The following is a 21,755-nucleotide window of genomic DNA, read 5'->3' on the forward strand; positions in this document are numbered from 1 at the left end:
GAGAGAGGAAACTGACCTCACCGTGGGGTAAGAGGCGGTCATGAGAGTGTGACATTTCCGACGGATCAATGAAAGTCTCTCCTCCGAAGGAGACACTTTTGCATTTGTTGTGTCGAATGGCTCCTAAGCATTGCTGTCTGCACTGGTTTGGAGATCGACATGCTGTGGTTGATGTGTAGGCCCAACTGCTGAAGTACTTCTCAAGTCCAGCTGTACTGACGCTGGGTTTCTTGTGAGGTTGAAGCTTTGATCACCCAATAGTCTAGATGGGGATAGACAAAAATCCGATGCCTCCTGAGATGTGCAGCCACATGCATTTGGAGAAGGTTCTGGGGGCTTCCTTGAGGTCAAACGGAAGCCACACTATAACATCAAGAACATGCTGCGTTTCTTTGCAATGGGTATGTGACAAAATGTGCACTGGAGGTCTATAGAACAGAGCAAGTATTCCTAACGTGGTTGAGGGTGAATCTGATGTAATGCCAGCATTCAAATTCATCCCTTGGAATCCATTTGTTGGCTGTCTTTAAGTTCAGAATGGGCCTGTACTCATTCCTGTCTTTTTTTCTTCACCAAGAAAGATCTGGAGTAGATTCCTGAGCCCCGTTGTTTGTTGGGAACGACTTACAACGCATTTGTCTGAAGCAAGATATTGACTTCTTTCCGAAGCCTGGGCAAATGATGGTTGGATGGCTTCGGTAGTATGGTCGGGGGAGGGCTGGTGAATATGAGAGAATACCCATTCTGAACAATATTAAGCAACCAGAAATCTTTTCAGATTTTTTGCCACTCTGCTAAATAGTGTGAGATGCTTCCCCCTTCCAGAATGTGTAATGGAATACAGAGACGGAAAGATTAATTGTTTAGCCCCTGCTGTTTTTCCCCCTGGGGTGGGTTGCTGTGAAGGTTGTCCTCTAGACTGCCTTCACTGATGTTTGTAAGGGCGCTGCTTCTGTGTCCGATGGCGACCCTGGTACCAATGAGGGGCTTGAACCCTCAGAAGGTAAAAACAGCATTGGTAAGGCCTGAATGGACATCTCGGTTCTTTCAGTCTTTTGAGGCGACCACCTTTAGTGCTTCCATTTCCACCTTCATGAAAAAGAGTGTGGCTGCCAAAGAGGGCAGATCCTGAAAAATGGAAGGTTCAAAATCTGTTGTTGCGATGCAGACATTAATTGGTGGGAGGTGTCACAGTCAAGAGTGATGTCTCAAGGCAACGTCATGAGATTATTCATAAGCCACCAACAAGGATTCATCTGCTGCCACACTGATTATTTGGTTGGACACCATGAGGCCTTCATTTACTATTTCTAAAACATTCTCCTTCCTATCCCTGGGGAGATCACCTACAAATTGCCGGATAGAGTCCCAAAGCGCCCTATTATAACTACCCATGAGGGCAGTGGAATTAGTAGCCATCATGGTTGTTGCGGCTGTATTACACAACTTGTGCCCTTACTGAATCCCATTTTATGCTCTCCTTATCCGGAGGTACGGAAGAAGCAGAAGCAGTAGCATGATACTTCTTTGCAGCTACAATAACTACAGAGTCAGGAGGTGGATCTGCTCTTAGGAACAGAGGATTTTGTCCTGGAGGCCTGTACTTCTTTTGCAGCCTTGAAGGAGCCAATTTTGTGTTGAGGAAAAGCTCCATTACAGGATTCAGTAGTCCTAACACTAATGGAAGCAGTGGCCTTGACGCCGATCTTTCATGGGGCGTCTCAAGGATGACAGATGTCGTAGGAGTGGGAACTGTATGTTTAATTTGACTGTTCCCCTTACCAACACCTCCTGGAAGGTGGATATGTCATCCACTGGTGAGACGCAAGGCTGTGGTGAATCAGTCAAAGTCGTTAAGTAGCATCTTGTTGATGAAGATGTATGTCCTGGTCAATGCCTAGAGGTTGTGCTTGTGCGAAAACGATGGCTATGGTGTCAGAATCGACTGGAAGAAGATGAGAGTTTACGGTGGCGTGATCTGTGGAGCAACATGAAGCATGAACGAGGCTACGCCAGAGACACAAGTGCAGGAACAGGTGGTACAGGAATTACTGCAGGAAGTGGAGGTGAGTCAGAGGATGCGGAGGCGGTGAATCCAGCATTGCTATTGGAGAGGAAGGGGAGTAAGCCCTTGAGTACTCCGATTCAGATGAGGAATATATACGCCTCCTTTTTCTTCTCGCCATCGAAATGGACTTTGACATCAAAGCGACTGTGACCGTCATCGTTCTCCTTGTTGTTGTACCCCTCCCAGGCGTCATAGGGTCCAGTCATCTCGACGTCGACTTCACAGTATTTGTCGACGGCATGTAGATCCTACCCTGCCGAGGTCAATCAATGGCATATTCCTTGAACGCAATCCAGTCCTCGATGGCAAGCAAGTCAGTGCCGTACTTGGTCTCAATGTGGAGTCTCTTGACGTCGACCAGGAAAGATTGGGTTTTCTTTCTGGCACTCTTTTTGTGGACCTTCCATGTCTCTCAGAGGCAGATGTAAGAGGCCTGGTGGAGGAGTGACCCTCTCCTCACTCTGAGGTCTCACTGTGAGACTATATGCGCTGCCCTTACTTGCCATGGAGGCAGATTTTTTTTTTCTCCCCCTTTCCCTATCCCCAACAGTCTCTGTTTTGCACTCACATAATAGCAGCCTATTGGGCTACACTGCCTGCCTATTTTGCAGCTCTTACTTTGTCAGAAGAAGGGTTTGTTAAGGTCTGGTGTAAACATTTGCCTCCTACCTATACATTTACAAGGGTGTTTTTAACCCTTTTTTCTAAGTACAATCTGAGGAATTACACTACTGTAGCCTGTTTGGCTAGGCTGCATATTATGTTTTCTCTTATGTGTCTCTGCAGGCCTTCCTGAAGCAAAGCTAACGTCTACACTCAAGAAGAGACTATGTAAAGAAGTGCTCTGTGATATCATACATTGGAGGGGGAATAACTATTCAAATGCTTATGACTATCAACGAGAGAACATAGACTTTCCACCCACTCTGACTGACCCTTAATTTCATATGTGGCAGGAGACCAATTGTAAAAGATTAGGTGACCTCTTCCCCGTTGACAAAATTATGGGCTTCATCCAGCTTCAGTCACATTATGGCCTTTCTGCAACAGTCCAGTGGCAATACTTAGCTGTTCAACACTGGGCATCCCTGCTGTGGATTCGCCCTCATGCCAGTAAATCCCTTACACAGTTTGAGAAGTGGCTGCTCATTCACACCTCTGACAAACTACTTCTATCTGATATATACGTTCTTCTGATCACACCACGACAAATGACCAAAACTCCCTCACGACCAAGGTGGGAGACGGAATGCGAACGCACCTTTACAGATCATAAGTGGCATGACGTACTGCACCATACTCACGTTTCAGCACGTAACACGGCTAGGAAGGAACTGTTCCTTATGATAGCCCACTATAGGAACTAACCCCTGGCAAGGATTGTTGGATGGAAGACAGGAAGTGATTGTGCTTGCTGGTGACGATGTGGACAGACGGGTACCTTTATGCAAACTGTGGCGGTGTCCTAAAATTAGTTCACTATGGTGAGATGTCCTACAAGCGACAGATCAGATCTATGACACGGACATTACCCAATTCCTTAGCTAAGTCCTATAGGGGGTTCCAAAATCACAAACATACCCTCTTAAGTATACTAAAGTCCATGCCATTATGTAGGCAAGAGGGGGGTGGAGTTACTAAACAGCTTTTGGTTTCTCAATGGGGATCGGATTCAACCCCAACTTTTGCAGACTGGCTGCATAAACTATGCGACTTACTGAGGTAGGAGAAGCAGACTCTGGATGTGACAGTTTCTGCCACTTTTTGATAAGACATGGGGGCCTTGAATTTGTTATCTCACGGATGAATTCCGGGAACTGACTTGCCCATTGTATTTACGTATTCTTCGCCTAAAGCATGGTGATAGCGGTCAGACTTAATTTGGGGTTGATTGTATGAAACCTGACACTTGCCCCCAGTGTTGTTCTTGTCCCCCTTCTATTACACTTTATTAGATGTCTCAAGCTTACAAATATTTGTCACTGGATGTTGCATCCTGAATTACCCCTCTCCTTGTTTTTCACTTCCTTGTTGAATGGACATGCCACTGCCCCACCAGCCTTTGGATGTAGGTGGGAAGTTGTTGCACTTGTTGGGTATATCCATAAAAGAGATCTTAAACCTCGATAACTATGTCAACTGCACAAACACTTCAAAATGTCAGTAGTTGTGAAAGCCCATTTTTCTGTACTTCTGTGTGATGGAAAAAATATTTTAATAGGATGAAAACAAATCAGAACACTTCACTTGGTGATGTGCAAAACGATAAATATGTTTTCTGACACCCATTTTTCACAGATTACAGTTAACTATATTGGGTTTTTTTTCAGTAAAGATGCAAGTTAGTGGAAAGGTTTTTAGACATTTCTTCGAAATTTACTGCCTGTAAATGAAAATGTGCTAGCAATTCGTGCTTTAGTAAAATATTTTTCAAAAGTGAGTTTTTAGACAGACTGAGGAACACTCCTGCCCTGACGGCAATGCTATAAGTAAACTAAGAGACAAGACATGGTTCATGTGTACACTATATGTGGCCTAGATACTTATTATACATGGAGCAAATGTTCAGCCTATTTAATCAAACAGAGGTTTTATGTACGGCAGAAATGCTGTACTGAAATATTTGAAGGTGCACTCATGTGATAATGAAGAAAAAGAAGATTCTGTAAAACAGAATATTTGTGTAGGCTCACACAATTTGAGACGCCTTCACAGGTCAAGTACATTACTGTTAGGTCAAGTAGATTATTTAAGTTAATCAACCTGCATGTCTAGTTACACTTGTATGATTTTTTGAGGCCGGTCTCTGGTATGTTCCCCATATGTGGCCCAGGAGGGGGAGATCCAGGGTGTCCTCAAGCTCCTCTCATGTAGTCCTCAAGACGCAGCGTCCGGAAGTTACTCAAAGCTCCTCCTATGCTTATAAATTTGGTGAGATCCGCCCCACGGGTTGTGGGGTGGAGGGGAGAGTGTTGTAGACCAGATCACATTCATTACCTTCTCCCAGTGCCACAACTTCCCCAGCAAACAGGTTTACCGTCCTTATTCCTTATTTGGTACACCGGCTATCGCCTGATTGGCACAGCAACAATCTTGACAGCAGCCCCACATGCCATACAGGGTCACCAACTTCAAACCCACACACATGCGTGTTGACCCAATTGGTGCACCAAAGTACATGGTGGCCCTTCTCTGGTATATGGGTTTTGACAAGTTAACCCTACATACAGACAATGACCCATTCAGTGGAGTAGCAATCTCCCCACACCTTGCTACAGGAATTCAATAGCCAGAATGCCCCACTGGACCCCACTCCTTCCACAGCTCACTTCTTCACAGGGTACACTTCTCTTGGAAAGCAGACAGGCACCAGGTACCAGAATTAGGTAGTGTAGAGTCTCTGGGTGATGTCCCTTCACCCAGCTGGGAGACTGGCAGGCCTTGGCCTCCAATCCTGGTAACAGACGGGAGTCTTGCAGAGCTTCTCCTCCTCGCATAGCCTGACTGGCTTCACAGTTGACAATTTTGGGGGCCTCAAGCTCCCCTTCTTATGGTCCATTTCAAGACACCAAATGTGGTTTAGAGTCAGAGTCTTTAAAGTTTATGTGGGGGGGGGGCTGCTTCTTTTTGAGGTGCTCTCTCTTCTGCCCTGCCCTTCTCAGGGGTTGTGAAGCACCACTTTTCTTGCACCCCCCCTTAATGCCACCAGGTGTGCAGCATATTTAAGATTAAGATATGGTGCATCATAGCAGTATTAGGTACAATAGCGTCAACATTTTAAAAATTACACCAAAAATGGCACACTGAAATCTTGTAGATTTCATTGCGCCATTGTTTGCAGCCTCCTTGTGCCAGAACACCTCCTTTACATACATTATGCATAGCGCATGCATAATGTGGCGCAAAGGGGCCCAAAGTGGCGCAATGCTTTGTGGATATGGCACAGCGTTTTTGGCAATCTAATGCCACATTAGCATCAGAAAAATTACACTAATGTGGCGTTAAGGCCATCCTTAAATTTGGCCCTTTGTTTTTATTAAACTTTATTTCTCTATCGGCTTGCTTTACTGCGAGTGATCGCATTCTGTTCTTTCCCAAGGAGCATATAGGCACACAAAGTTTTGTTCAGTGGCAGGAACTACTGTAGTAATAAGTGGCCTAACGAAACTGGAGGGGCCCCTCCTGCAAAGAACATGGAGGACCCCTCCCTCCAGACTCAGTCAGGGAAGGTGCTATGCTGAGGGTGCCCCCTGGAGGAGGGCTGCAGGGCCTTTCTTACGTCACTGGTGGCAATGTGTACTTTTTGAGACCAAAAACTTTTTTCTTTTTTCCACTATTGGTTACAATTTTAAGAGCCTGGCAGCTCCCACAACAGTAAAGTGTTACAAAAGCCATGTCAAAACAAGACACTTATTGACAAAACCAAAAGACTCACAAAAAATGTTGGGTTGGTTGACTTTGCCAGTACTCGTTTATTTTCATGCTTCCCATAATCTTGCTGAAAATAGTTACACTGATTTTCCATTAGGAATATTTTTGGGAAATACTAGCATGCATCAACACATTTCCCTAAATGACACTTCAAAGAAATAGCACCTAAAATTTCATAGTATCAAAACGTTTTCACTTGAACTTTTTTCTGAACATTGTATTTTGAAAGCAAAGAACCATCACTCTAGCTTACAATCTGCTGCAAATTTTTGCATCTAAATCAGAGAGCATTCTGGGAGCATTATACTTAGCTTCATATTATTAAAACCTTTCAAAGAAGCGTGTACACTTTTTTTTTTTTTAACATTAGAACGTTTATTTACAGCTCTCACCCTAATGAAGGCGTTTAATGAATGAACCATAAATAAAAGTTTGAACAGCATTAACATAGGGACACACAACCCTGAGCCTTCTTCTGTAAATTAATGTGTCACAGCAGAAGCAACTGCAAATCTGACAGCCCCACAACACAGACCATGGGAGTGACTAGAGGTTCACACCTGGATGTCAGTCACAGTGATGTGTGCATCAAAAGGTTACCCCAGGGCCTCTACTCTTTATCATTCTCTTATCAGCTCCATTTCCTTCCTAAAATGTGATTGCATTCGGTTCTTTCCCAAGGAGCATATAGGCACACAAAGTTTTGTTCAGTGCCAGGAACTTCTGTAGTAATAAGTGGCCTAACGAAACTGGAGGGGGCCCCCTGCAAAGAACATGGAGGTCCCCTCCCTCCAAACTCAGTCAGTGAACACACAACCCTGAGCCTTCTTCCGAAAATTAATATGTCACAGCAGAAGCAACTGATGTCAGTCACAGTGATATGTGCATCAAAAGGTTACCCCAGGGCCTCTACTCTTTATCATTCTCTTATCAGCTCCATTTCCTTCCTAAAATGTGCCCTAGCCTCTTCCCAATGACCTCTCTCATAATCAAAAAGCACTCTTTGAAGTGTAATGAATAGCCTACTTTTCTCTTCTACCACTGCTTCCCATCCAGCTCACATGAATGCAGCAATCTAAAAATCTGTCTTGTGGGATTCCTCTAACTCCTCCCCCATCCACCCTCCTACCCCTCCACCCTCGTTACTCGAGTCAGCCCTGGCTCTCCCAAAATGGAACCCAGAACCTTCTATGTATTGTACCATTCACAGGCACACATGTGCCCATCACATGCACTCACTGCACCATCCTGATCCTGTACCATTCACAAGCACACATATATTCAGTATGTGAAACACAAATGCTCTGTGCAGCACTACACACCAACCAGATGTAGGCCAAGGGTGAGTTAATCTCACACACAGCAGCAGAACTTAAAATAAGTGAGCCTGTAGGCCTCACTTCAGTGATACGGGTGAAGCAAGAATTGGCAAAGCCAATAGGTCTTGCCTCTGCAAGAGTTATTAACTTAGCCAATATGTTTTAGTCATGTTCTACACTAGCAATTCTGCTGTTCAGCATGGCTAAAGTTGGAGTGTCAAAGTCGAGTGGAGTGTTATGGAGTGGGGTAACGTCATGAAATGGTTTACAATAAAGTTGAATGGCATGAAATGGCGTGTCAAGGAGTGGCACTGAATGGCGTGTTGTAGAGCGTCATGGAGGGAGTAGAATGTTGTAGAGTCGAAGGGCATAGAGTGGAGTAGAAATTAGTGGCTAGAATGGAGTGGCGCAGAGTAGAGTAGATTGGCATACAGTGTCACTGAGTGGTGTAGAGTGGAGTGGCATAGAGGGTGTTGTCTACAGGGAGCAGAGTGCTGTATAGTGACGCAGAGTAGATGGTCACTGACTTAAGTGGCATGGAGTAGTGTAGGATAGTGGCATGACAGAATGGAGTAGAGTTTTGTAGAGTCAAGTGGTGTAGAGTGGAGGGGCACAGAGTGTCCAAGTGGAGCAGAGTGGAGGACGGGTGTTGTAGAAGAGACTGGAGTTAAGTGGCACAGAGTGGTATAGGGGAGTTGCGTAGGGAGTCTTAGAGTGGGGTAGAGTGGTATAAAGTGGAGTAGAGCATCAGAGTGGTGTGTCGTAGAGTGCTTTGATTTTGAGTAAAGTGGTGTAGAGTGCAGTGACGTAGATTAGAGTAACAAAGAGTAGAGTAGTGCAGAGTAGATTGCTAGTGGCTTAGAGTTCGTTCAATGGTATAGAGTGGAGCAGTGCAGAGGAGTGGTGTATAGCACAGTGGTGTAGAGTGAAGTGGCGTCAAGTGGAGTGGTGCAGGGTAGAGTGCAGAGGTGTAGAGTAGCATAGAGCGCCGAGGCGCAAAGTGGTGTATAGTGTAGTGGATCAGAGTGGCGTGGAGTGATATACGGTGCATTGGCATAGAGTTGAGTGGTGCAGAGTAGAATGCAGTGGCATAGAGTGCAGTGAAGAGCGCTGCCGAGTTCAGAGGTGGAGAGTGCAGTCTTGCAGGGTAGTGAGTTGTAGAGTGTAGTGGCATAGTGCAATGGCCTAGACTTCACTGGCATAGAGTACTGTAGTGAATAGTAGAGTGGTGAAGAGAGCAGCAATGTAGACTAGAGTGGCACACAGTGAAGTGGCATGGATTGTTGCAGAGCAGACTATAGGAGTGTTACCGTAGAGTTAGTGGAGGAGAATGGATCCGTTTTGGGTAAAGTGGCAAAGAGTGCATTGGTGTAGAGCAGAGTGGTGCAGAGTAGCGTGGTGTAGAGTGGAGCAGCACCAAGTCGATTGTTTTAGGGTAGAGTGGTGGAGAGTAGAGTGCAGTAAAATATAAAGTGCAGTGGAATAGAGTGGAGTCGTGCAGAATACAGTGAAGTGGCTTAGACTGGAGTGGTGCAGAGTGCAGTCGTGAAGAATGCAGTGATGCATAGTAGAGTGGAGTAGAGCGCACTGGCACAAAGTAAAGTGGCGTAGAGAGGTGTAGAATGCAGTGGTGCACAGTACAAATTAGAGTGGTATACAGTGAATTAGCATAGATTGTAGTGGCGTAGAGAGTAGTGACGTAGAGTGCTATGGCGGTAAACTGCATTGCCATAGAGTGTAGTACAGTGACAGAGCAGAGTGGTGTAGAGTAAGGTGGCGTAGAGTGGCATGATGTGGCGCAGATTAGAGTGATGTAGAGTACAGTGGCAGGGTACAGTGTTGTAGAGTGTGGTAAAGTACATAGGTGTAGAATACATAGGTGTAGAATACATTGGTGCAGAGTGTAGTGGTGCACTGTAGAGTATAGCGGCAGAGCACAGTTGTGCAGAGTAGTTCGCTCAGAGTGAAATGGTTTTGAGTAGAGTGGTGTAGAGTGTATTGGTGTAGAGTGCAGTAGCGTAAAGTGGTGCAGAGCAGGGTGGTGTAGAGTGGTCCAGCATAGAGTGGAGTGGTGCAGGGTAGAATGCAGTGCCATAGAGTGCAATGTTGCAGAGTACAGTGACAAAGAGGAGTGACACAGAGTGGAGTTGTGCAGAGTAGAGTGGTGTGGCCTAGACTGGAGTGGTGTCCAGTGCAGTGGTGAAAAGTGAAGTGGTAAATAGTTGAGTGGGGTAGAGTGGTGTAAATCAGAGTGGTGTAAAGTGTCAGAGTGCAGTGGTGCATAGTAGATTACAGTGCTGAAGAGCAGATTGGCATAGAATGTAGCAGGGTAGAGTGCTTTGGCAATAGAGTGCACTGGTGCAGAGGGCAGTAGAATGGCATAGCGTGGTGCAGAGTAGAGTGAGGTGTGATAGCGTGCAATGGCATAAAGCTTCCAGTGGAGCATAACTGAATAGAGTGTTGTAGAGTTCAGTGGCAGGGTGCAGTGCCACAGAGTAGTGTCATACAGTGCAGTAGTGCAGAGTAGAGTGGTGTAGAGTACATTGGCTTAGAGAGCAGTGGCATAGAGTGTTGCAGAGTATAGTGGCGTAGTGCACGGTGGTGCAGATTAGATTGATGGAGAGTGGCATAGAGTGCTGTCCTAATTCTGATATATCTGCACAGTTCATTTATAGACATTTACTTTTTTGTGTTAGGAAAAAAACAACATTGTACAGTCTTCTATCCAGCACGCCCCCCACAAGACTGCCACATAAATTGTCTCACTTTGAAGTCAAAGAAAGAAAAGTAAACACCAAACTTCCTGGAAGACAGTGGATGCCACTGGACCTTGGTCTTTGACTGCATAGCAAATGTGACCAGGTAAGAACAAGATTTAAAGGGCAGTTTACAGAAATCCAATACTGGAGGAAGGATACAGTAGAGGTCTGTGTAAGGGAAAGGACAAACTCAAGCTGGACAGTCTAAAACAAATGTAGCTAGCAAACAGAAAGCAAGTAACTGTGACTTACAAACCACAAAGCCAATTAAAAGCAATGGACAGGATGGATTCCCAGGGAAGTTTTCTGAATGTCCCCAAGATGTTAGAAAATCATACTGCTGCACTGTCTGGTAGGCTTCAACCTAAAAAGGCCTGTTCACTCATATGGATCACAACACGGTAGGTTGCCAACACCGCACTCGTGCTGCTTAATTCCTGGCAAAGGCAGCAGCCTTTCACCACTGGAAGAATATCACTTTGGGTGCCTGTCCTGGTCCCACCACAGTTATATTATTGCAATATGCTCAAACAGAGCCTTGTTAAAATATTACTACCTTGACTGGAAATCATTCACAATACTGCCACCAGCCTAATCCCTGAGGCAGCAAAATTCAAATATTTTTCTCCCCCAATACGAGCTCTTCGTGGTTTTCCGGAACCAACTCAGAAATTGTTCTGGACCATCAGAGTGGCCATTTTGGTGGAAAAAACTGGAGTCATATCATTCAATAAAAGTACTGTATTATGGCAATTGTACCATTCTGTTAAAGGGAACGATTAACTTGAGAACCTTTTCTATATTAGTCCTGGTTTCTGGAACAATCTCCCTTTTGGCCTACACCTAAACGCAGGTTTGTACAGTTTCAGGACAAAAAACGAAATACTAAAAATCATTAACTTCCAAGTGCTTCACAATGGATGGCATTCAGTCCTTTTTAATGCCAAGAAACCTAATTGTCTTCAAAATATTAACATAACATAATAAAAAACATGCAGCTGCTACTGCCATTAGGGTACCAAACGGATTGCATTGTTGTCTAATGTCCAACAAAGCATACTACAGGTCTCTCAACCTGCAGTTACCACCATATACAGTGCATTTTAATGTGTACACGCTTTCCAATAACTCTGCACTACCATTCTAGTTCAAAACCAATAAAGCTCAGTGCAAATAACAAACAAACTTGGGAAAAAAAATAATAATAAAAAAACAAAAAAAAAAAACATAATATTCAAATATTTGAAAAGATCGTAAAGAACCAAATGGGCTTCTGGTGAGGTGAAAAATCAGCGGAGGCGCAAAACACATTAGCACGTAACACTAATACTACAAACCACAGTTTGTACTATTACAAACCTAAGAAAAATTAACATGCACAACATAAAATAATGCACTATTGCTATTTATGCAACGAAAACAACATCAAAATCTGTTAATCGATAACACAAGAGAGAGAGGCAAAATTAAATATACATACCAGTAATGTGAGACAAGCTGACCTGCAAATAGTCTAATGCAAGAGAATCGATGATCGCTTGTACGTTGTGTGCCTGCTCCTCTTGACTTTTAGAACCAACAAAGAAATCTGCACAAAGAATTAAAATAAATTGCAGAACTATCAGCACAAAGAAACACAGAGGCTTTTCATATGTCCAAAATGGTTTAATGACATACACAGTACATTGTAACAGTATGAGAGCAGTTGTGTCGCCCCCCACCCCACCTCATTTGATACCATTTACTCTATTAGTGAGCTAGGATAGCGTTATGTCACAAATACCAAGTGGAGTCTGGCCCTCACTCTTATGTGAGACCTGAGAGAAAGGAAAGCCAGATTAGAGAAGCCTGCCTCCCTCCCTCCAGCTCAGAAACTGAGTCACTTAAACAACCACCAGGGGCCCGGGACATGGACGCCCAGAACTACTATTCTTGAGACAGGCTCTGCGTAGACCTGGAGTTTCTAATGTAGGCCTGTGAAAGTCAGATTTTCAGGATAACCACTGAATATGTAACTATGTCCCATTTAGATGCTTTATATGTACATTTGTCTGATGTAGACATCCTAAAAATCTAGCATGAATCTGACCCTCCTGGACTTGCGCAGGACAGCAGTTTTCAAGATCTTTATATAACTGTTTTATTGAACAGATTATATATATTTATTTTACATAGGACATATCAGATACAAATCATTTGAACTCACCTGGTACTTTCTCTCCTAAAATAGCTTCATAGAGTGCAACAAACACGTTGACATCACATTCTGTGAGATCCTTCACCTTTACATGGATGTGACATTTTGCAAGAAGATCATTGGCAACATCTGCCCACTCTGAAAAATACACAGGAAGATACAATAACTTGTTACGAGCCACTTTAGTTTTGCACGCTTGGTTCACCCCAGAGGCTCTGCATTGTTCATAACTGCTTCATACTAAACGAATTAAACAGCATTACATTCCTTATCAATCATACAATAAAGTTAGAAGTCTGTCATTTTACGCTGCGACTGCTTTAACTATGGGTAAAAAAAAAATAATAATAATTTTAAAAAAAACATATGCAACATAAGGCGATTGGTGGAGCAAGGATGACAGAGGGAGGTTTTGATTTTTTCTAAAACGCAATTTAGGCAAGATTTCTGCATGGACGGACTAGGAAAATAAAGAGTTTCACATGAAGGCAAAGCGGTAAATAAGGTATATTTTCAGTATTTTAAACTAATAACCCACTAGTTTCTTTCTGCTCTCTCCATTTCAATTAACACTTCACGGTACACGTATTGATCATTTTAATTAATTCTTAACTGCTCTACTCATGTATCCTCATCCAAATGTGGTATTTTTCTGATGGGTTAAAAAAAAAAAAAAAAACACCGAGGCACAGTTAGGGAGAGGGGACTTACTATAAAATAACTAGAAAACCTTCATAAAACATTTTATTAGAAGACCATGGATGCATTTCTAAGGAGTCATAGTAACTTATCCTTCACCTCAGCAAGTGAAAGTAATTTTTATTTTCATAGAGCACGTTCTAGAGCATGACAACGTTGCCAAAGGAAAGGCATAGTCCCATAGTATTAAGCTCCAATTTCCATAATGACAGGGTAGTGTGTTTCTTCTCTTTCAAGTCACGCACTTGAATAGAGACAAACATTACTGTAACGCTGGCCCGCATGGATTTCTGAAAAGTGAAATCTTCGAAGGAAAATTGCATCACACCAAAAAGAAAACAATTTCTACTCGTTAGGGAACTGGGCATTAATTACCTTTAGACTCATTCCAGGGCGCATGCTCGGACAGCCCTTGAGCTTTCCGACGCAAACCTGGTTTTGTACTAGCCCTGGAGTGCAAGCTCCAACAGCCCAGTGCTTCTGTTCCTTTGCTCCACGTACTGTCCTACGAGCGCACACAAGACATGGTGTTTGCAGATGTCTTAGATACTTGGTCGAAGTCTTGGTTACCCCAGTCCTGCTCTTCCTTCTACCAGTCCCTACTAAATGAGGAGGTCCCGTCTGTCAGTAGTCTAAAATACCCCACTTTCTCTTAGGTAGGATGGTGTCGTATACTCTCAACCTTCAGAAAGTAAACTGTACTCAAATCGAAGAGCGTCTGGGTTCGCACAGGAGCATGAATGCCGACGGGCTTGTGACAGTGAAGAGCAGGTTAGGAGTGATGAAGAATGCTGTAAGTAATCAAATCATTACCCAACAACCTTCTAAATCATCCCAGTACTTATTATGGAAGTGCTCCATTACCAGACCCTGAATCACCACACCCAGGCCCTTTCTCGAGACAAAAAAATGGTACCAACAAACAGCAGCCTACAGAATCCCTTTTCCAAACTGAGAAGCATCCCCCTCCTTATTGCACAGAAAACAATGCTCGACAAAAGTATCCATCGTCACCCATATGGCTGATGAAAATCACTCGACTAGACCCTCTGGTTTCAGCAGAAAAGGTTGCAATGACTGTAGCAGATTGTCCTTTAATTCCACCAGGAAACAGAATGTAAGCCAATGTTTAAGACAAAGCAATTGTACAGAGCGTTTATCGGCCCAACGTCAGGGGCAAAACAGAGATGGCAAACGAAAAGACTTTCTTTCAGGTCTCCGAAAAGCCTCTGTCCTCTACACTAGGCCCTCTAAAGTCCCAGGCACGGCAACACTCCAAATTCTGTAGCCCCTCCCGGAGTTCACAGAACTAGCACAATCATGGAAAAATGAGGATGGTACTATACTAAATCTTGCAAGGGTACAGTAAGCCCTCAGATAGTCTAACCTCCTGACAAATGTAATGGCTAAGAAATACATAATTGTGGTTTTATGGCTAAAAACCCTTTACCCAGCAATAAAAACGTTTTTGCCTCCCTCCATGAGATAAGTAAACATTTGAGTCAGACACTTTTGTTAGGGAAAATGCCATGTGACTGGAGGATTGTTGGTCTGGTAGAAAGAAACATGTTGTTCTTATTCTTAGATATTAGTGTTCGTACTGTCAACTAGTAAAATAAGTTAACTGTTATATGTAGATTTCTGTATCGAACAATATTAAAATGTACTTCTTTACAAGACAGTATTCCTTTACTTTTGGTAGTCACTGCTGCTAAAACTCTACATCTGCTAAACTATCCACAGAAGGGAAGGGAGAGGAGGTTAGAATAAAATGTCACAAAATGAGTCAAATTTATCACCTCTTCTAAAAATACTGGAATTCAATTTCTCACTGCCATACCACCATTGCATTTAACAGTAAACACAGGAGACAAATGATTTAGATCTACTGGAAATCACATTAAACCCTAAGATTTCATTCTGGCATATAAACCATGTTGGACCCGATCTTTACCTCCCTCAGCAACATCAGTCAACAAGCCATCTCCGATCACCTGGACAGACAAAAGCACTTGTCAGTTTTGGCATACCCTTCTGCAACAGCACAGACCCACCACCAGTGGACCCGACTGCTGCAGCTTGAAAAACATCGAAGAGGAACATTGGACTTAACTTACCTACACAGCACTAAAGAGACACTATCAACAATGGGTATGCTTGTAAACTCTGTATATGTAATAACCTCAAAGTTTGAGAGGGTTGGATAAAGGGGAAATTGTATTACCTTCTTGAAACTAGGAGTAGCTGCACCGCCTTAAGGGACGGAAGAGGGCACAAGGAAAATAAAATGCATGAGAGTATCATGCACAATTAGGTACTTTATAATAAAATAATAAATCAAGAGATTTGAAGTTAGCAGGTAGCACGTCCGAATAAATAAACACAATAATATAATTGTGAATATAGAGCTCAATAAGCAACCTTCTTAAAAAAAATAATAATAAATAAATAAAATTAAAAAAAAACACCTAACTGTAGGAAAGTACCCTCTTTTTGGCAAGGTTACCCCCACTTTTTGCCTTCTGTCCGTGCGTTTACCGGGATCCTGCTAACCAGGATGCCAGTGATTGTGCTCTCTCCCTTAAAATGAGGATGCTTAGGACTTCGCACTCCCCCCCAATTGGCATAATGGTGCCCCCATATAAGTCCCTCATACATGGTACTTAGGTACCAAGGACATTCAGGCACCAGGGGTCCCCATGGGCTGCAGCATGTACTGTGCCACCCATGGGAGCCCATGCAAAATGTGTCTACAGGCCTGCCATTGCAGCCTGCGGGAAAAGGTGCATGCACCCTTTCACTACAGGTCATTGCACCAAGTCCCCGCACCAGGTCCCCATAACTCACCCCTATGGCACGCCCTCCTAGCCCAGACAGCAGAGTGCAGGTACCCCTGTGTGAGGGCATGAGCAGAGGCGTCCCTACGAACTCCAGCTCTATTACTCTAGACTTCATAAGTGCAGGGAAGCTATTTGACCAGTTTATTGGACACCGGTCACTCACTACCTGTGTCCAGCTTCATAACTGTAACTTTGAACCTGGGCATGTTTTGTATCAAACATGTTGGAACCATAACCCAATGCTGTTGCCAGTAGTGGTTGTATGATTCCATGCACTCGAAGGACTCCTTAGAGGACCCCCAGCATTGCTCCTACTAATCTTCTGGGATTTTCCGGGCAGCCCATGCTGCTGCCATCCCTAGGACAGGTTTCTGCCATCCTGCTGCTTGAACAGCTCAAGCCCAGGAAGGCAGAACAAAGGATTTCCTTTGGGTGAAGGGGAGGGGGGTGGGGCGGAGGGGTAACACCCTCTCCCTTTGGCAATAGGTGTTACATGGCATGGGAGGGGTAGCCTCCACAAACCGTTGGTATGCTTTGAAGGACACATTTGGTGCCCTTTGTGTATAAACCAGTCTACATCAGTTCAGGGGCCCCCAGTCCCTGTTTTGGTGCGAAACTGTACAATGGAAAGGTGAGTGACCACTCCCTGGTCCCTCACCACCCCAGTGGTAGTGCCCAGAGATCCTCCAGAGGGTCTCTTGATTATGCCTCCAGGTGAGCAGAGGCCTCTGGGAGCATCTGAGTCACCAGATCAGGCAGATGATATCATAGCCCCCTTCTGATAGGTGGTCACCTGTCTAGGTGACCAATTACCCCCTTTCAGGGCTACTTAGGGTCTTCCTCTGGGGTGGGTCCTTTGATTCAGCTAGCAAGATTCCATCAGGACTCCTCTGCAACCTTACTTCCTCAAGAAGGAATGTCCCTTGGAGTGAGGGAGTCACTCTCCTGCATCTGCAGGCACCTAAGGCAACAACGTCCGGCTGCTGGGATCTGCTGTCCTCTGTGCTTGAGAAGATTCTCCAACACAGGTGGTGCTTCTGAGGGGTCCCCAGGTCCTCTCTGCCTTCCGTCCAACTTGGGACATGGTGAGTCCTTGCTTTCCCTTCCAAGACAGAACCCCTGTGCACCCCGACTGCAGCAACCAAGGCTTGTTTACTCCTGCTCTGAGGGATCTTTAGGCTCCAAGTAGCCCCGTCCCCCAGCAATCTACCTCTGCAAGGACACCTCCTCTTTGCTGCTCCAGCAATGTGGGACTCCTCTTCATGTGTGCTGTCTGTGCCTCACTGCGACTTACTGTGCCTGCTGCTAGTGAATTGCTCATGGGCGCTCCTACTTCTTATGCTGGCTCCCCTGACTTCTGAGGGTCAGCCCGGACTCCCCTCCAAAGGGTTGAATTCCCAGGGCCTTGCTGGTCCTCTTCAGCTCTGAAAATCTCCAACACCTCCAATTGCATTTGCTTGTGGGTGGTTCTCCTGACCACAGACTCATCTGCAATCCGGCAACTGATGAGAGACAGCTCTTAGGTGACTTCAGGGGCTCCTCTGCAGCTCCTGGACTCCACAGCTGGGCTTCCTCCATCACCGTCGACCAAGATCTTCACCCACAAAAGGGCAGGCATTGCCTCATGCCCCACCTGGACACTCCTGCGTGGACTGGACTCTGTCCCCTTCATCCATTGCAATATTTCATTTACAAGTCCACAAGTTAGCCTATGGGACAACCAGGTAACTTACCTCTCCTGGTCACTGGAGGTCTTCTAGCTACACACCTCTTGGTGTTCCACTCTCTCCCAGCCCTTACATGGCCACTCCGTATTCTCTGAGGGTGGGGAGGGGAGGGGGGGGGGGGGTAGCGGACCATTCTCACATTCCATTTTTTTTTAGTATATGGTTTGCCCCCCTATAGGGCCTTTGCTATTATATGTTATTTCCTAACATTAGCAGTGTATACTTTGTGCGTACTTACCTGCAGAAGGGGGTTTGCCTATAGTAATCTAGTTTGGTGTTCCTATAATAAAGTACCTTTATTTTTGGAAAACTGTGTGGTTACTTTCAGGTGTGACAAGTTACTGTGTGAGTAGTGTGGTATTGTAAGGGCTTCACACTCCTCCTAGATAAGTCTTGAATGCTCACCACAGCTACACTAGAGTGCCCTGGCTATCTGGACACTGTAACACTATCTAATAAGGGTTACCTGGACCCAGTATAAGGTGTAACACCATAGGTGCCCACCACACACTGGGCCAGCCTCCTCCAAGTTTAAACAGACCAACAGGCCTTCCACATGAAAGATAAAAAATTGTGAATTCTCAAAACACTGGAAGGAGCTAACATTTTTAGGGACCATTTCCTTTTTTATTTAGTCAGTATAACTATATACAGGAGCACCGTGAACCCCCTGCAGCGGGGGTGGGAGGTTTTATGAGCTTCTCCTGTCTGCAGTCAAAAAGCTCATAATTAAAGGCTATACGGAAGAAAAACATGAGATGAGTGAAAAGAGAAAGAAGGATGGAAGGTTCAGAGGAAGGAAAGTTGAAAGTAAGGCAGGGTGAAAGAAATGTAAAAAAAAAAAAAAAAAAAAGTGATTGGATGGATGCTGGGGTGAGCAAGCGAGCGAGAGGATTGCTGAATGGACAAGTGAATGGAGGGGTGCCAGAATAAATGGAAATCTGAGAGGGTAATGGAAGGACAGGTGAAAGGTTGCCAGCGTAAATGGAAATTGAGTGAATGGATGGCAAAAAGGATCAAGTGATGGATGAAAGGCTTTCTTGATGGTTGTGTAAGTCAAAGGATATATATATTGATGGGGCATGCATTGCTAATGGATGTGTGAATGGATGAATGATGAAAGACTGAATGATGGATGAAATACTAAATGGATGATAGATTGTGAAGATGAAATGGTGGATATCATCAGAAGGTTGGGGGGGGGGGGGACGATGAATAGCTAGATGCTTTGAAGAGAAAAGGGAGCTCTTCTAGGGAGGGTCGGGTTCACATGCTTGATACTATCGGAGACTTGGTTCAAAGTAAGAGTATTTAAATTTTCTGGCTACTCCCTTGGGTATATTCACATCAAACTGCCAGTAATCAGATTGTGGGCATCTTTTCTGCTCTGCAGCATTATCTTTGCAGAAATTACTGGGAGGTTTAACATTAAAACTACACAATAACCCAATTATTCAGTGTCACCAGGACGCTTTTGCTTCCAGCGTAGACATGCGAAATGAGGACTACTGCTAAGAACATTTATGAAATCTTGAGGAGCAAGAGAACATGCCCATGTAATGAACAAACAGCTCTAAAGATAAAGAACTCTGTCTAAAGCAAAGCAAGCTAATTTTATTTGGATACAAAAGTATCATGAGATCCTAACATGATACAGCAGGGAAAACTCGGAATTTAAGTGGTACAACATTTATTACAAAAATATGAACAAGGGCACCAGATCACAAGGGTGAGCAAAAGAAACATGTGTTGGTCATTCACAGAGCTGAGAGCAGAAGAAGGTCATAAAAAATAGCGATTACTAGTTTGTGACGTTTGAAAGCTTTAAAACCTAGTTGGATCATACTAGTTATGTTAAAAACTAATAGCAATTTACTAACACGAACACGTTACTCTATGAAGCAAAAATTAGGTACCTCGGCAAAGAAGGAAAGCTAATAGTGAAGCCCTGGGAAAGAGGGGTTCGAGTGCAGGTGGCTCAGAAGGCTCTAACAACCGTGGAGCATCACCCATTCTTCTTACAGGGTAGATAAGTAAATACTCCCCGCTTGGACGACTCCAAAGGCGCCACTGAGACCTACCGCAATACTCAACACGCATAATAAACTGACAGCACCTTCAAACATCACAGAGTGGTGACTCACTCTCAAGCAACTTCCACTTTTGCAATTTCCCGGCCTCTTCATTAGCAAGATACAAGCAGTGACTCAGAGACAAGGCAGACTAAAATCTGTCAACTGTCACTTCTCCGAATAGCGCAGTTCCTCTTGCACTTTCCACCGACTTCCCTCGAATGAGTCATGTGAATTTTATAAGAAAACTACTTTTTTCTAGGTAACACTGTTTAAATGGTGCCTATTCCAACATATAAAACAAACTTAATTAAGAACAATAAGACTGTCAGCTAGTTAGCTAGCTGCTTAACGCTTACGTGAACCACACAATAACAAGAAACGCCGTGTAACCACTTTCGAATATCAATACAATACATTTTCTTTCAGATTATCGTTAATTCCTTTTCTGACTGTTTACTTTTTGTCGGGTCGAGTATTACTCTAAGAGCGAAATGCATTACAATTTTATTATTCGTGAATACTTTACCACATTTGATCAGGCATTCCCTTAGGTTCATATTTGCACTGGTTGTTTGACGTGTATTACAAACGGAAGGAAACCTATGCTGTAGGTGTCAGTGATGTGTCTAAACATAAATACACTGCAACACATACAAGTGGGTAGACATAGAACTGTGTAATGTGAAACAGTCTTATGTACGACACCATCTAAACGATGGGTAAACTAGGGTGACCAAGCGTCACGATTTTTTCACCTGTCATGTCCTGTTTTTTTTGTTTTTTTTCAGAGGGTCCACTCAAAACGGTGAGAGGTGTCTTTTTATGTTTTCAAAAAAGAAGGAAAGTTGGCAGTCGATATAAGAAAGCAAATTAATTAACAGGCATAATACTAGCTTTAAAAAATGCACTTTATGTTTGTTCTAGGTGCCCCTTCTGGAACTCTGTGCAGAGGAGCGGTGTCATTCTGTGCGCTCAGTTGAAGTAAAATTGTAGTCCTCCTATTTTTTAGACATGTCACAGTTTTTTGCTTTAAAATTCTAGTCACCCTAGGGTTAACGTGAATGAAAGAAAATGCCTGGCAGTACCCACCTTTCTCCTCCGGTCCCATGTCGGACTTCATAGATACAGCTTCTACTTCATGTATATAGGTACAGACGACATTCTGCAAATCTACAATGAATCAGAAGACAAGAAAGCCTCCGCCCTTCCAAGGCGTCAGACCTGGCATTTAAAACACAAGCTTAGTATCATTGGTTACCAACCGAAAGAAACTTTGCTTCCGCATTTTAACGTCGTGACATCATACAAGTCGCGAGCGTTAAGACGTGCTAGTTAAAGCGCAAAATTTCGCGGCCATTTTTAAAGTATCGAGTTTTCCTTTTTAACCATTTCAACTCATGTAAAAAGTACAATATATTTGTCTCCACGTAGGTGCATTCTTAGAACTTAACAGAAATCTTTATCAAGATGACGCCGCTGTTAAACACAGTCTCCCGAACATGAAGTCGCATTCAACCATTTGCTTGCACAGAATCGCATTCAACCATTTGCTTTTATTGACTTTTGACAAACGTACTTTTTAGTCAGCTGATAACTGTATGAAATAAACGTATTTAAATACGTTTCTCAAGGTGATAGAA

At 43.9% G+C, this 21,755-nt stretch overlaps 1 protein-coding gene across 1 annotated transcript in view; it reads right to left on the bottom strand.

The window, feature by feature from the left end:
* CEP95 (centrosomal protein 95) overlaps nt 1–21,403 on the bottom strand; it is a 410,650-nt gene extending 389,247 nt beyond the window's left edge. The window contains exons 1-3 of the mRNA XM_069199921.1: nt 21,205–21,403; nt 12,784–12,912; nt 12,058–12,165 (exon numbers count right to left, since the gene is read on the bottom strand). Coding sequence (XP_069056022.1) covers nt 12,058–12,165; nt 12,784–12,912; nt 21,205–21,235 — 268 coding nt within the window. The 5' untranslated portion in view covers nt 21,236–21,403. The remainder of the gene's footprint in view (nt 1–12,057; nt 12,166–12,783; nt 12,913–21,204) is intronic.
* Between the last annotated feature and the right edge of the window lie 352 nt (nt 21,404–21,755).

The sequence above is a fragment of the Pleurodeles waltl genome, chromosome 7 (assembly GCF_031143425.1).
Source record: "Pleurodeles waltl isolate 20211129_DDA chromosome 7, aPleWal1.hap1.20221129, whole genome shotgun sequence".
NCBI lineage: Eukaryota > Metazoa > Chordata > Amphibia > Caudata > Salamandridae > Pleurodeles > Pleurodeles waltl.